Source organism: Colossoma macropomum, unplaced genomic scaffold (genome assembly GCF_904425465.1).
Source record: "Colossoma macropomum unplaced genomic scaffold, Colossoma_macropomum, whole genome shotgun sequence".
In the NCBI taxonomy this organism is placed as follows: Eukaryota; Metazoa; Chordata; class Actinopteri; order Characiformes; family Serrasalmidae; genus Colossoma; species Colossoma macropomum.
The window spans coordinates 2,540,463-2,557,500 of record NW_023495515.1 but is presented as its reverse complement, the minus strand read 5'-3'; the positions used below and the strand labels follow the sequence as shown (position 1 = coordinate 2,557,500).

The window sequence follows — 17,038 nt, the reverse complement described above, 5'->3', positions numbered from 1 at the left end:
CCATACAGCCACCGAAACACTTCTGATCTAACTTGAGTAACGCCTGACAGTAAAAGCAGGCAGTGAGTGAGGACAGGGTTTGCGGAGATGAGGTGAGTCATGCTCTGCCATGATTCAGACGCTTCATTTTTTCTCTGACCAGTTTGTTGTGACTGCATCAGGCAAGTCTGGTGCCACATCCGTCAAAGCTGCTGCTAAACGCCGGGGCCTGCGCGACATAAGGCTGTGCAATATGGGCAGAGATCTTATCACAATATTGCTCAGCACTGAAAACTGTGATGTGCATCTCCTCAATTCAAAAGTATTTTGAGCCCTGAAGGGTTTAAATATTGAGTGCTACCAAAGCAGGTATGGAGAGGCTAATAAACTGCTGGACAGGCATAGAAAATACCTGGATGGTTCTCCTTCGTTACTACAGGGTGACTGAAAAAGATTCATCCAATTTCTAAATGATTTATTTCACCTGTAAATCATTACAGATCAATGCAGTGAACTGTAAACGGTTTAAATGAGTATAAAGTTTATTATGTAATTGTAGAAGGTCTCAGTCTGAACCTCCTCCAGCTGTACAGACAACATCAACACCATAGTCAAACTCATCCCATACTGGATTGAGCGTGTCGGGTGTCGCTGCACTCACGGCTCTTTCAGTGCGATTTCGGAGATCATCCAGTGTTGTGGAACCAACGCCGAACACTCTGAGCTGTTGGAGCTTCACTGCCCCTTAAAATCACACTGCACAGTTATGACGGATTCACTCTTATTGAAGTGGAGAACGCAGAACGCTTTCTGCTCAGGGGTCTCATCTCCTCTCAGACTGAAGGAGCCATCTTCCACTGACAACCAGAAACTCTATGACCCCCTCTTTCAATTGGTATGTGATTGGTTCCTAGGCACCTCTCGCTTGTAATAATATGGTGCTTTGAAATCAGATGAATCTGTTTTGAAGGAAGTTAATGTGCTGTGTTGTGTGTGAAGGTGCTGAAGTTGTATTTTAGGCTGCCTATTTTTGTGTTTCTCCTTATATGGTCATGTTTGTCACACCTGTTACTTGTCCTGTATACGCTGGGTCTAATCTTGGCATCAGTCCAGCTATAAAACTGTGACAGTCCATTGTCTTACGGGCTGGCTGGCTGGCTGGCTGGCTGGCTGTCTGGAACCTGTGCGCACAATGAATAAACTTCACCTTGTCCAGACAGCAGACCTAGTTTCCTGGTTCGTTGGGGTTTGGATTCTTCAGTTTGAATCACCCTATATATTTAAATATTGTTTGGGAAGATCTGTAGTTTACTTGAGTACAATTTTAATTGATTACTTGTATCTTTACTGAGTTACATTTCCAAGAGAAAAAACATTCCATAATACTTCATGTTTTCCTCAGTCGTGGCCTTTTTGGCTTTTTTAAACACTGTGAATAGCTAAATAGAGCTACACTATTCTATTATGTTCTATTCTGTTCTGTTCTAGATAGCTCTCCTAAATGTCCCACTAGTTTTTTCTGTTGTGAGTGAACGACTAGACTACTTCTCCCTCATCGTCTAGCAGGTGAAAGATGCACATTGACACCTGCTGTACTGAGGTAACGGTTCATCCTCAAGCCATTGCTGCTAATACTGGATTGAAGAGCAGAACAGCATAATAATTTTAAAATACCTAAATCTTAAAATACCTGAAACACGTGTTGATATCGATGATGAAAAAATAGCATTATCATGTTATCACCCAGGCCTGGCATAGCGGCTTATTGTTTGTTAATAGAGGACAGAATTAGACTAGAAAAAAAACAGCTCGCTGCATTTGAGGGCTTCTTCCAGCACAGTGTGATTTTAGCAGGGTGGTTAGAAAGGTGAGGGAGGAAATGAAGGTAGAAATAGGAATAATGATTAAAATAGCAAATGAAGACGAGAATACGGAGCAATTTTGAGGAGTAAATTACTGCTATTACAGCAAGAAAAACACGAATCAAATCAGATGGTAAGGCGCGAGCTAATGCAGAAATTAGTTCCGGACAAGAAAAAGAAAAATAGGGTGGTTTAATGTTGTTTTGCTATAATGGACGTAAAGATTAGCCCAGAAAAACACATTAACAAGGCAAGTTTTAGGATTTACTGAAAACTGTGGACTATTTTTATGATAAACCTGTTTCTTTTCCTTGTACCTTGAAAAGAAAACTGGACACTTTATTAGAAACCCCTCCCTTATTGTTCCACCTTGCTGGTGTGCAGTTATAGAGACAGCAGCCCACTGTTGATGCATAGTTTGTGTTAGCCATTCCCAAACGGTCAGTGTCTGACCACAGGGCCGTTCTTTGCTGGATATTTTTGGGTGATGGAGACGGCTGATTAATTGATTAATTGATCATGGAGAATGGTAGACGTTTCTAAATACAGTACATGTACACTAATGCATGGAATGGCTGATAAACAGTAGCTTAGTTAGGTGGGTGCATAGCAGTGCTAGCAGAGTCATTAATAATATTTTGGCTGCTGTAGCACACATTTTTCTTTTTTCTACCATATTTGCATAAAGCCTGCAAGCAGTAGGAGGTTGTTTGGTGCTCATATGAAATCAAGTACAAATTGATATAATTTTCCACCTTGGAATAGAATGTAGAGAACTGAAAGTTTTCCCATAGTAAGTCACAGTTATTGCTGGTGATAACAAAAGAATATTACCATTTGTAGTGAAAATTCTTGGCTAAAACTAAAACTTTAAAATAAAGTTTAATTTTTAGCTATACTTTGCACTTTGGCTCTGTGATTTTTTTTTTCCGGTTATTTCAAATTCTGTGGGTACGGTCAGCGCTGTGCTAGCATGGATATTATGCTTCTGTGTGACGCGGAGAAACTTGTTCATGCGTTTGTCACAGCAAAGTTGATCACTGTAATGATCTTCTTACTGAACTTCCTAAGAAAACAACACATTCCTTACAGATCTTAAATCTGCAGATACTGACCTTCTGAACACCTTCTGTAAAATTCAGAAAACATGGAGAGACTCTTTCAGTTATTCTGCTTCTAAACTGTGGAGCTCAGTTCACCTTTTATTAGACAGTCAAGCTCAGTGCTCACTTTTAAGAAGCACCTAAAAACGTCTCTCTTTAACTCAGCGTTTAGTTAAAACTCGTCTCTTGGTATTGATCTTTAATTTGATCTGTGTCATTTTCTTATATGATTCTAAATTAATACTTATAATTTCTTGTATTACTGTTAAACTTTGTCACCTGTCTGTAAAGCACTTTGAACTGCCACCGGCATGAAAAGTGCTACATAAATAAAAATTACTATTATTATTAATCTTAACGCTGATGTGAATGTCCAGGTGATGACCTGGGGCAATTACACAGATAGATACTTTATCCTGTGTTAATCCTCCCTTACAGATTACATAACCACCCATCCTCTGGTAAAACTAATCCAGCTCCAATAGGGCTTATGGCACAGCACTGAAAATTTGAGCGCTTTTTTAAAAAGACCTTTTGTCTGAGAAAAAAGAAAAAAAAAAAAATATAATAAATAAAATGTTATGCAGAAGTTAAAATTCCAAGTTGACCTAACAGTTTTTTCTAGTGTACCCAACACGCCCTCCCTGCACAGAAAACATACTGAGTCATGAGTCAAGTGTTGATGTGTTTATGTGAGAGAGAATAAATGTGTGAGTAAGAGCTCGGACACAAACACTCAGCCCGTCATCGCTGGCCCACACACTGAGCCTCTCAGACAGCGGTGCGCTTGTTCGTGATGCGAATGTGAGATGTTACTCTGTTTCCGCCCCTCAAGAAACATCAGGCCCTCCCTCCTGTGTTCCCCTTCCCCACAGAGAGATGCACTGTGAGTAGATGAGTCACTTAGTCAGCAGGTTGGTTGAAATTACTGCAGAAACACTTAACGACGGCACCACGGCGAAGAGTAAACGATGCCAACATGACGACTATAGTAAGAAAACATGGGGAGAGATTTTTAATGTGATGGATTTCCAGATGTGTGAGAGCTGTGTTGCCTGTCACAGCATATTTAGGAAAATTTTAGGAAGATCAAGATTTTTTTTTTATCCTTTTAGGGGGCTGAGAAGCAATAACTGGGCCCATGTCCAGTAAAAGTTTGGACATTCTTCTTTTCTTTTACTATTCTTTGTGTTTTAGGATAGTAGTGAGGACACCAAAATTATGAAATAACAAGTCAAATGACTTGACTGCTATGGATGTTTTGGGATTTAAGACCTCTTAAGCAGACCACAGTGTTAGTGTTTGCATGGTGTTCAGAAATTGCAGTCAGTGAGATCAGTCAGGCACCTTCTGGTGATATTTAACTGTTCCTTGTTATTTTACTGCGATGCTATTTTGGGTTTAAGTTCATGTAATAAAGCTGCAGCTGATTTACAAAGACATAAGCAGAAAACATGAAAATCCTCACAGCTGAAGGACTCATCTCGTATTAGAATAACCTGATAATTACAGCAATAAACAGATATCAATGCTAACAAAGATCAGTGTTGAATCAGCCACATTTTTGCTGATCAAATGCTACTCGTCTTTTTACACCACAGCTAACATTACTAGCGCAGTCACATCGTAACTTCTTTTAGCTCAAAAACAAAAGTTTGTGAAGTTGAAGCTGATACCAAACCATGATAAATCCACTACTTGTACTATACAAGGACAGTGTACAATTACACATTACAGTTCATCACATAGTTCTTAAATATTAGAACATTTAATGTTGAAGTGAATCCTAGTTAACTGTTTAATTTATCATTTCATGACTATTAAAAAAATGAAAACTCTGTGGGCCTTCTAGGAGAGAAGACCTAATGACGTGAAAAATTAGGTGTAATTTTAAGTTTTTTTTTTCTTTCTTGTAATAGAATCACATGCTTGTTGTATTTAAACTCTCCAGATGTTGTACTAACACTCTTATTTCATTATCAGGTTTTGATTGGAAACTAGAGTGTTAATTTCCAACAGAAAATGGTCCATTCAAGATTCTCTCAACAAGCAAGGACTCCCATTGGTTAGGACTTCAGGAGCTGAACTGAAGGCCTAACGTCAGATTAACTACCAACATAATTAGGAAGTGAAAAAACGTCACTTTAGGCGCTCAGTCCAGTGTCGATGTCTGTGAATGTGAGCCGTAGTCTAATTAGGTTTCAGTTAGTTGTTAGGAATTGTCTTTAATGAAAAAGTCACTGTAAAACAGCAATGTCTGTGTATTGCCGTTAGCTTAGCGCTAACATACTAGAATCCCATAGAGGTGAATGAGCATTTTTCATAGAGGTTTCCAAAGGGCTTGCTCCAATGGTCATGGGTCTCTACTGCCAAACTGTATATCAGTCAGGCCCTAGAATGAAGTATGAGGGTGGTGGATACATGAGATATGAGGGGAAAACACAAATGTAGGTCAGTTATGTGCCTCTTTCACAGCATTAAGACATGAACCATAACGCACGGGACACCTATTACACAACTCTCCTCTCAGATCAGTGTAATGAGCTGACATTAATGTGTGTAAACATGCTTCTGTAAGTTATACGTCACTCTTTTCATTTGTAATATTCCGTCTGCAGCTGCTGACTGTCGGTTAATCACGCCACTCGGGGGAACACGGCACGGCTCCTTGTTGTAAATAGCGTGGGTTTGTTTGGCTTGGAGAGTCTCAACCTCCTCTGTGGTTTCTCCTCTGTCTCTCTCTGCAGGTATCTCTGCTGCGACACTCAGACTGAGATGAGAGAATGGTTCGCTACGTTTTTGAGCATACAGGTTTGTTCCCATGTCCAGCTTTTCTCACACTTCATTCACTTGTGTCACAAATCTGGCTGCTGTCAGAATCACTTCACTTGGATGTTGCTGTCAGTGCAGTCTTGATGCTGGAAAGGATAGGTCTGGTTCTAAAGACTGATCAGTAGAGCCACTGTCACCGAGCCATTGTCAAATACTCAACATACACACACGGCTGCACACATCTGTTGAATTCTCTGTTAAAGTGCCTAGTTAAAGTGCCCATATCCTACATGTTTCTCGAGGTCAACCCATAACATTTGTGTGGTTTTTTGTGCCAGTAACAGTCAGAAACCGCTTTTGTTGCTGTGCCTTTAAAACTGAAGTATGTCTAATGCAGAAAGCAGTATGAGCTGAAACACTCCTTATATCTTTGTTATTAATGGGTGAAGCTAAACTGCTACAGGCTGAAGAAGTGAATATATATGTAAATGTGTTAGTTTTCATGACAAATAATTCAAAAAAACTTAGTTTTCATATACAGTATTGTGCAAAAGTTTTAGGCACCTGGGAAAGTTAGATTAAATCTATTCATCGGGACAGCAAGCATTTATTGGCACTGATATTACAATGAATATAAATAATATTAAAGCAAGAAGCAGCGACATTATGAATATGAATGTGTTTGAACTAAAGTAGATAAAAAAACATTTAAACAACTAAACCAGATAACATATTCATATGTTTAAGTGTATTAATTCTAATAATGAATGGTAATTGTTACAGGAAAAAAAAAACATTTTTCCATGATTAATGGCTTAAAATGATGTACCTTTGCATATTACACTCTTTTATATACAAAAGTGAGGAAAAGTAGGTGTTTCCATGATAAGGGCCCTTTAAATAACCGATGTATGATGTTGCCTGGCAGCTGTATCCTACTAATGAGCTGTATTGTTTAGCAGAAGTCTTTTTTTATTATTACGGTTAGGTAAGTTATTTCTTCATTATTTGTGTGCTATTGTACTATTATTTTTAGAATATTATCAATCAAAATATTTCTGCATAATTCAAAAGTTGAGACATAAACAAAGTCATTCTGGGTCTGATTTCTTTACAGTGGTGGTGATAGAAAACCAGGGGTCACGATGTCAACAACGCAGATACATTTTATTTGCTAACCAAAATCACCACTGAACCTACACCTTCTAAGTTTTTATATGCAATGTTGACTGTGGTAAAATAGCATAATTTTCTTTCAGAATTATTTTGCCTTACTACACGTTGCATGTACCTCTCCACCATAAATGTCTTTTAAAAGCGTATTTTGGGACCTTTGTTAGATCTCAGAACTTTCTTAAAACAGTGTCAGGCTGTGTTTTCCCAACCATTTCACATATTAACTTTCTGTGAGGGAACTTATAGAGAGGCATTGAACTCTTCAGAAATCAGGTTCCTATCACTGAGAACAGTATTGTTTTAGTTTTTCTAGAATGGAGAAACGATATTCTGTTTACATTACTGAAAAAGTAAACAAATTTACTATTAACCATAGTAACCTTGTAGCTCCACCTTGCTGGTACAGTTAAGAGACTATAGCCCATCTGTTGAGCCATCATCTCTTCATCAGTGGTCAGTTTCAGACCACAGAGCCTCTCTTGGATATTTTTGACTGGTGAACCACTCTCAGCCTATGATGAGTAGGGTAGAGGGGGGGCTGATATGGTGCTGCAACTGATGGGCTACAGTCTATAATTGGACTCCTGTACAGTGGAGCTCTATGGTTGGTGGAGCTCATAAAGTGGTCGGTAAGTGGGACCACACGGTTGGGGTTTCTAATAAAGTGGACGGTGAATATATACTCAAAGATAATTCATAACTTTTGGATAAATTCTCTCTCTCAGCACGCAGGGTTGCTCTGGCCGGCGGAGTGGGTGAAGTCTCGAGCCGCGAGTCGCTCGACGCCGCTGGACGCTCGCCTTGGTAACGTCTCCCTCATTCCTCTCCGTGGCAGCGAGAACGAGATGAGGAACAGCGTGGCTGCTTTCACTGCCGATCCCCTCTCTGTGAGTTTAATCAGCCAATCAGCATGGCCCCTGGACAATCACACAGCCAGTGGCAGCCAGTGACCTTCTCTTGCCCCTCCATCTTCACAGGCACGAACACTTTGAGGTTCTCGGTCAGGGATTACTTTTTACTTTCAGTGCAGAATCTCCATTCAGAATGCAAGGCTTAATCCCTGTTTGGCAAACTGTCCACTACACCCAGCCTTTTATTACTCAGCACTACAGATCAAGTCCAGAACTTTGGAAGCATGTTAAAAAACACTGCATAGTGTTTATGAGCTTGTCCAAACAAACAGCAGCCTCATGTAGGCCACTGATGAGTCACAGCAATCGGGAGACTGACCCTAGAGGTCTGCTATTAAACCTGAGCCCAGCAGGGCCCAAGACACTGCCCAAAAATTATATTATGGTGGAATATTACTTATTTTTAATTTGCCACCCCCCTTTCCACCCAACATCAAGGCGTTAGTGCTGAGTGTTCAAATATCAGACACATATATATACATGAATGCATTTTTCATTCCACCTTAAATGGCACTGCCAGAATGTAACTGCTGCACCATTTAAGGTGGAATGGAAACGTGCGGCTTTCAGGTCAGGTTTAGGTCTTAAATTTAGCGATACCGCTCAGGTCTGATAGAGTCAGGCTTCAACTGCAGACCTGTAGTGACCTCATGGAGAAAAAACTGCTGAACACTTGAATAATTTGGTGAAAAATTTGATTTACCTAATTGCTCCCTCACCCTAAACAGCAACAGTGTTAGTGTTGTCTATAAAAATGGACGAATGTGTTAAAACAACTCAGGCTCCTGTATCACTACTAATGTCTTTAGTGATGCAACAGCATTTTGTTCATGTTCATATAGTGTCAGGAACCACATAGGCCAGCCTAATTGAGATTACTTAAAAGCTTTTATTAAAGAGTTTATTTAGAAATGTAGTTTTTCACAATGCTAATTGGTGCACATATACTTCCACTGCTTGTTAGCTACATTAGCCGTATATCTCCAGTACAAAACTGAAGACGCGAACCTCGGACACCAGATGTCTTGGCTGACTGACTACTTTAGATTTAAGTGGGAGTTTGTACACATTTTATTTGTGGTCTGTTCCTCTGAGCACATACAGCCTGTCAAGTTCCTGACAGTTGCGCGATGCTAATATAACCTATGAATAGAGCCGGACATTATTACAGTGTGAGACTGTTACCCATTGTCACTCAGCGGCTGTGTGATTACCCAGGAGGCTTCACTCTTGTGATTTACTGTTAAAAACACTCCCCTTGCAGCGCTCTGTGCATGTATAGTCCTGCAGGACATTATTAAGTGTCTTTAACAGACGAGGTGTTTTAGAGCCGTGAGAGCTGTGAGTGAAGTGTTGCTTTTCTTTTGCTTTATCTGATCTGGGGCAGATGGAGGGTTTGCCTTTGTGAGTACTATGATAAAGTCACATACCATATATGTGAAACTATCAACATAAACGGGAACTCATCATGTTCAGCTGGTGTTTTCAAATGGTGTAAAAAATGGTGCCAAAGTCAGAGACCACCCTCCATTTATGTAATTTATGACAGAACAGCCATGAAGTGACTCATTTTCAGATATTTCTAAGGAAATTAGATATAATCCACTTACACTAAGAAGGAGAAATGGAGTTTAAAGAATAATTAAAAGATGCTGAGATACAGAGAAAATGGAACTCCTAATAACCACCTTCAAAACCTGATGGATCACCAAAACTGCCCCCATCAGATAAACAGCACTTAAAGCTTTCATCTCTGAGAGAGAGGAGAAAATCAAGCTGCTTCAGATCTGAAAACATCCACAGGTGTTTCTGTCCATCCTTCCACTGTGAGAAGACGACTCAGCGCTGTGGGTCTGAAAGGATGTGTAGCTGTCAAGAAGAACCTCACTGAGAAAAGGAGACGGACACATCAAACAAAGAAGCTGAACGATGGACTGACCACCCCAGAGTCCAGACCTCAACATCACTGAATGTGTTTGGATTATTTGGATCGTGAGAAGCAGAAAATGTAACCAGCTTCTATGGCTGAACTGTGAAGGTGTGGAAAAACATCCCTGCAGATTTCTTTGAAAAACTGAAAGGAAGTCACTGGGAACAGAAGGGAAGCTGAAATAAACACATTAAATACTGAACAACTTGATATTAAATTTAGTGTTTGAAGTTTTTTAATTATCTGTTAAATAATAAATTGTCCCTATTTGCTGTTTTGTCTAGGAAAAAAAACCAAGGCTGATCTCTGACTTTTGTATATATAAATATATAAATATATAAATACAGACTTTATGTCCAGAAGTGTCCAGACACCCCCTCTAATTAGGCTTCTTTAAGGTGCAGTCATTGCATACAGGTCGTACAGTCTCCATAGAAAAGCACTGACCAGTAGAATAGGAGGCTCTTGAGGCTGTTACTGCAGCAGAGGGGGACCGACTCCCTCTTAATACTCATGATTTGAGAGGAAACTTTTGGACATAGAGTGTGTATATAGCACTATATCATAAATCATATTCCAGGACACTTTTTGGAGGTAAAGGGGCACAGGAGGGGGTCTTATTGCTGGTTTATGTTTGTGTGGGTGTGTGAAAGAGAGAGAGAGAGAGTGAGTGTGTGTGCATATGATAAATCCATTTATGTTTCAATCATATCATAACCATAAATCACAGTCATTTTTTTCGGGGGAACTAGCGTACACATATGAGACGCGTGACACTCCTAGTAACTCTCTTATTACTCTCTCTCTCTCTGCTTCTCTCTTCTCTTTTCACCCTTTCCCCCTTTCTCTTCCTCTAATCTATCTCTCTCTACTCTCTCCTCTTTCCTTACACATTCCCTTCTATTTCTCTCACTCACCCCCCCCCATTCTCCCTCTCCCTGCCTCTAACCCATCTCACTGTCCGTGTCTCACCTTTCTCTCTGTCTATGAAACACTTGGAAAAAAACATGATGAAATTAAGATCTGTAAGATTTATGTTTATTATTTGTGCTACTTAGAAACAATTGTAAAATATATTCCATATTTCCGTTTAAAAGCTTTGCGCAGGTAATTTTCTGACTTTATATGTTTTGAATGCTGCATTGTTCTTAGTGTATGTAGACAATAAGTGGTGTGAATACTGCTAAGATGCTACAGCTTATTCCAAATCACCAAAGATCACTTAGCTGATATCCAAACAAAAACCGTTACGGGTCCCTTTAAACTGCCTGAGAATTAGGAAGGTGGGCGTGTGATACTTTTTCTAAACGTGTTTGTTTCTCCACCAGCTGTTTGGAAATCTATGACCACGAAGTAAAGGTGTCAGGTAAGAGGCCTAAACTCAGACCCACACCCACAGACCAACTCCAAATTCTTTATAAAGGGCTCGTTGAGCTTTTGCTGTACATTTAATTTACATGACATAATTATTTAAACCTCAGTGACACAATGGAGTACATGTTGATGGTATAGATTCTGTATTGACAGCTTCCAAGAAATGGGAAAAATATGGCCAAAATCATGTAACAGTCAAAGGGAACATGCTTAATGAATGTACTTTAGCATTAAAACACTGCCTTTGTTTTGTAAGTTAACATTAATATATATTTTCCGTCTCTCCACAGCTTAGATCTTCTGAATGCCGGTTCATGGCCAAGCCTTTGTAGATGATTCTGGAATATATGAACTAGTTGGACCAGTAGGATCCTGTTTTAACATATTGAACTATATGGAGTATTGAGGTCCATGTACAGTCACTGACTTTGTCCTTCAACTCGTCTTCCAGGAATACGTTTTGATCCACAACTCCAAATGTTTCACTCCAGTTATTGTTTCCTGGAATTATTTCTGCACCTGAACTGTTGTTTGTCACGTTGGGGGTGAAGTTTACCTGACCAAGAAGGTTCCTTCACACACACACTGCCCTGGTGGATTTCGGAATATGATCTGTAAGTGTTCCTCGGACCGGTCTGAGAAAAATAACAGGTTCTAAGAAGGTTTACTGGATCTGTGCATTATGGACTGGACCTGCTGAACTGTTGTACAGCACTGTGTGGTTGTTACTCATGTGATATGAACAGAATACTAGTATTGCAGTTCATATCGCTAAAGATTGCAGCTGTGTTACACTTGCGATACTTTAAAAATGCATTAGGGAATCAAAATAATTATCCTTTAGTGAGATTACATGACCCCTTGATGATTCATCAAAACGCCCGCAGAAACTCATCTAGAACTGTGATTGGTTTAGGATGCTCACAGCATGAAGGAAACAACACTGTGATTGGTCAGAGGCTCATTTGCATGTTGGCTTCTGGGCTGGCCCGGATATTATAGACTTAGGTTACTTGAATGAATATCTGAAAACATGTTCTCAAAACCAACCTTGAAGAAACTAATCTTTATGTTTCATAGTTAACTGTAAGCTATTTATTAGCTAAATTTAAAATATTTTGGAAAATCGTAAAATGTGGCCTGTGCAGCAATTATGGAATATTTCATATGACCCCCCACCCACCCAAATAGATTAAACTCTTCAAATAGAATACAGAAATTTGAGTATTTCAACAGAAATTTTGCACTAAAGTTTCCAAAAATGTCACATTTAAGTGTTTAAGTCGAGGGTTTTTCCAACCATTGGACCACGGACCACAAGTGGGCCACAAGGAAGCACCCTCTGGTGGTCCTTGGGCCTATATTGAGGAGGGGCAGAGGTCAGTAGTGGGCTGGTGCATACTTTTTTAAAAACATTTTTAAAAAATATAAAACGTTTTCCAACAGTAAACAAGTTTACACTCCCCCCGACTCGTCCACTCACGGGTGGATGGTATAAGATATTTAACGAGTTAGTCTATTTTGTTAATATTTCAGTGCTGGACACCCAAACATAACGGTTTTCCAAAAATGAAATCTTTAAGCAACAAAGTTTATTTTTCTGTGGCCTTCATGCTTTCTAGTGATAAACTGGTGGATTTTGAGGTTGAGAATCGTAGCTATAGAGGATGAATTCCACTTGAAAACAACAAAACATGCCACTTGTTTGTTTCAACTATTGCACATGACTACATGTTCATTACTGCAAAATTGATCCAGTAGGTAACAAAAATGTATTAATAACGTACTGGTGAATTAACTGAAGTCAGCCTGGTGTTGGCACATAGGGTGAGGACTGCTGTACTGTATTTGAGATGATTCATCACACCTCCATGATGTACCAACCTCTCCAGTCTCTTTTTAATCTTACCAAATTCACATTTTTTAGGCATCTTTGCTCTTTTAGCATCAGCGGTTGCTTGGAAAGCAGTGCAGTCTGTTGCGCTCTGAGGTGAGATGATGTGGATGCCTGGCATGAATTTATGATGCATTCAACTGAATACCTCTTCTATCTAAAGGCCTTTGCTGATGGATATAGTGGCTTAAAATAAGACAAAGCTTCCGAATACTGAACAGAGAAACAAATACGAGCGTCGGTATTCAGGTTGTTCGGGCCAGCCCCAAAGCGCACGATCGCGATAACAGTAAACAGATACATTGTGCTGCCCTAATTCACAGTGTTGTAAAAATGAGCCTGCGGTGTGGCAGTGAGTCACTGTATGTAGATGGATATTTGCTGTTACTTTGTTCTCATTTTAATTTTTTTTGTTCTGTAATTTTAATTCTTCATTATGGAAGCAGTTCGTTTGAATTTCGTTCATATTTAAAGGAATGAAACACTTAGGGTTGGGTGAAGAGGGTAGCTGCAGGACTCTAGTGGAGCTGTTACTAATCATTAACGTCTTAACACATATATCCAGACCTGACACACCGACACGGCCACTTCATATTCAGCTTCTCCTTAGGGGCACACACACACACACACACACACACACACCAACACACACACACACACACCAACACTTGCTTATCCCTTCCCTGAGTTCTGTCTCTCCAGATTAACTTGCTGATTTTTAACGTTCTATTAAATTATTTATTTTTGTCTTCTTTTGTTCTGGATGATCAGCTCCTATCACATCCTGTCCTGTGCCTGAAAGGCATGAATTACAGGTTTTGAGAAGTTGTATGTGTGACTGAGTGTAACCTGAGAGTGTGTTTGCACGTATTTGGTGTCTTGTTTTGATTTCTTGTTTCTTGTTTCTTTATACGATCGCATGCACAGGTCTGAACAGTCGAATCACAGTATTTTGTTGATTTTTCTAAGTGAGCGTAAGTTAGTACTGACAGAGCTAACTTATTTACAGGGATTTATTTGCTGGGTTTAATGTAACTTTCGCAGAGGCCACATTTTATGTTTGTTTTATTTTTCCCCCAACATGTTTTGTTCAGCCAGTAAAGAGTAACTGTGCATTAAAATGTCTGTTCACCCATTTCCACTTAGAAAAATCAACAAAACATGAGGGGCGAACAACTTCTGCACACAACTGTATATTGGACTGTGCTTAGCTCTGATTACAAAGGACTTACAAATAATTTACACTGATTTAATTAAAAGAATAGTAAATATTTAGCCTAATGATGCTTCAGGAACGAGTGCATCGGCCTCATAACAGGCCCGAGTATTCAGCTACGTCGGACATGAAGAAGCTGTTCGTCCTCAATCACTGTTTATAAATGTTTACTTGTAAAAGGGTTATGAAGGAATACAGTAACAAATAACTCTTCTAACATGGCTAACATTCTCCAAAAGCTACCCTAATTATGGGATTTACACCAATGCTGGTTTGGTTAATCCTAGCTTTCACTTTTCAGTTAGCCTTGCTAGCAATTGGTTGGATACCTCTGTTAATTAGCTTCCAATCAAGAACTGAAAAAAACTGCTGTCAAGCCAATCAGCATCCACAAGCTTGAAAGGCTGCTGGGAGTGCTTTCCACTGGAGTTGCTCACTAGCGCCACCTGCTGGTGAATACCTACTTTAATTGTACTTTGACTTAGATAACATGCTAAGCTGAATGGTATTCAATGGCTATCGGTAAGTCCAGATCGGTAAATGTGATTTCTTCAAGTAGAAGACCACTTATTGGTGAAACAACATCCTTTTTAACTAGTCATTAAATGCACACTTTTAGTGGTCTAATCTAACATTAGCTAACTGACTGGGGAGCACGTTCAGGTCTTAAAATGTGCAGAAAACATTTGTTCAGTCAGGATTGACTGAACAGTGAGTTTTCCACCATGGTATCTGGGTACGTCCAGCCAAGCTAGCCTACAAGTTCTGCCAACATGAATACCTATCAAAATAATTAACTGCCAGTGGAATTGATTTCCAATGTGTGAGACCAACTTTGTGAGGAAAGAAATGTCACTCTAAGTCTTCTGGAAGTCCCAGGTATGAGACACACTGCTAATACTAGCTTAACAAGGTTCCTGTTAGTTATTAGGAGTGGAAAACAGCAGCAGTTTTATGCCAGAACTCTTTACTAAAAGTCAGTGTAAAACTGCGACATGCAAGGTAAAATATATGTTAACGTCTGTCAGAAACGCCAGATAGAACATATGGTCATGTCTTTACAAACTTCAAATGTTTGTGTTTATTCTAGAACATGCTATAAGAAATCCACTAACAGAAATTAATATTATATAGCGTTTTTTCCCTCATTCTCTGGGATTTATGATGCAAACTGGATGTCAAGCTCTAATAGTTAGTCTTCCACTGTATTTTACAAATTTATGTTTAACAGGAAATTTAAAAAGGCTGTTAATATTCAACTGCAACTAAATATGAATAATTAAACTTTTTTTTTTGAATAATGAACAAGCTGTAATGCAGAAATAGATGCAGAAATTGACTGGGGTGATGATGTTGAGGGATGTTTTATCATGTTTTACTTGAAGAAATCACATTCACCAGGAAAAGTCTTGTGCATAAAAATTGAAAGAATGGTTTAAAGATCAGTGTAAAGCCCAAGTGTACCCACCAGCGTGGTAGACCTGGGCTGCTACTGGCTAATAGGGCCAGACAGAGGTGTTGGACCAGCACTGCACATATGCATTTCAGAAAAATTACAGAGGTGATTTTAAAGAAAGAATTTGAAGAAAAACTCCCAACAATTTTGCTCAAAAAGCTAAGGCTAAGACGGCTAAGATACAAGCGTAATCATTACCTCTCATTAGCTTCCATGTGGCCACTTTCAGGTTTAGAATGACGAGAACAATCCAACATCGCATCCTTAGGTTAGTCTGGGAGTTATGAGTATTTTAGTGCATTCACTACAACATGTTTAGTATACATTGCTGTGTATGTATTAGCATGGTGGCTAGTGTTGTAGCTGTCCTAGTTTCTATCATTCTGTCTGTGTTTCTATCATTTATCTAACCTCTATTTTGGTGTGTCCTTCTGTGCCGTCTGGAAGCCAATGGGAGGTCACCATATCTTTTCACCACATCTTACTTTACAAGCAGGCTTTTCACAAGAAAGTACCAACATTGTGCAAAAATGATGTGACAGATGGGAAAAAGTGAGAAAACATTAGAATTTTTCTAATAGAAATCGATGTAAACGTATGAAGGACAAGCAAATCTGCTAATGGTTTGGGAGCGGAACTTTATAAGACTACCTGAACTAATAACAGGCTGAATTATCTTGCGGTTAGATTATTAATCCCAAGATAAAATTATATTTAAGCCTTATGTACATGTAATAGGTTATTAGTTTCACAGTAGGAAGCAGTCCCTGCTGTTCTTTACCGGGGTCCAGATTCCCGGCCTGTATGTAGCGTGTTTTCATAGCTGGCAATAAACCAATATTTTAAAGAAAATGAGATGCTGTTAAGTTTTAACTTCTACTTTCCTTACATCTGCATGTTTTTTTACAGTGTTTGTGTTGTTTTGTGTTAGTAGTTTCAATTCCTTCTTTTTAAGGACTTCATGAGATTTAAAAATGTTTATTCATTCAGTGTTTAACCTGTACAGATTTAAGTGCGTAATCCTTCTGTGGATATTAATTTGATAGGAAGAAATTAAACAATCAAGAGTCGAGTCATTTCTTTGTGCTGGTTTAGTTTTTGATGGATCACTCAAAGGGACATAACGCGACACCACGGCAGCATCAGCAGCTTCAGTGAATTAACATGAACATCCTGCCATAAAGATGGACCACTGATCTTTTAATTAATTTTAATTTAAAGATGGACCGCTGATCTTTTAATTAATTTTAATTTAAAGATGGACCGCTGATCTTTTAATTACAGCCAGCTATCTGGAATGATTGCATCCAATGATCATTTTATCTGACATTAGCCAGCTAGCGTTGTTTTGGGGATTCACGTTTA

At 39.1% G+C, this 17,038-nt stretch overlaps 1 protein-coding gene across 1 annotated transcript in view; it reads left to right on the top strand.

Annotated features, from left to right (window-relative positions):
- LOC118802270 (arf-GAP with Rho-GAP domain, ANK repeat and PH domain-containing protein 1-like) overlaps window positions 1-16,749 on the top strand; it is a 155,507-nt gene extending 138,758 nt beyond the window's left edge. Inside the window, 4 exon segments of the mRNA XM_036562750.1 lie at window positions 5,692-5,755; window positions 7,618-7,779; window positions 11,062-11,099; window positions 11,398-16,749. Coding sequence (XP_036418643.1) covers window positions 5,692-5,755; window positions 7,618-7,779; window positions 11,062-11,079 — 244 coding nt within the window. The 3' untranslated portion in view covers window positions 11,080-11,099; window positions 11,398-16,749.
- The last annotated feature ends 289 nt before the right edge of the window (window positions 16,750-17,038 follow it).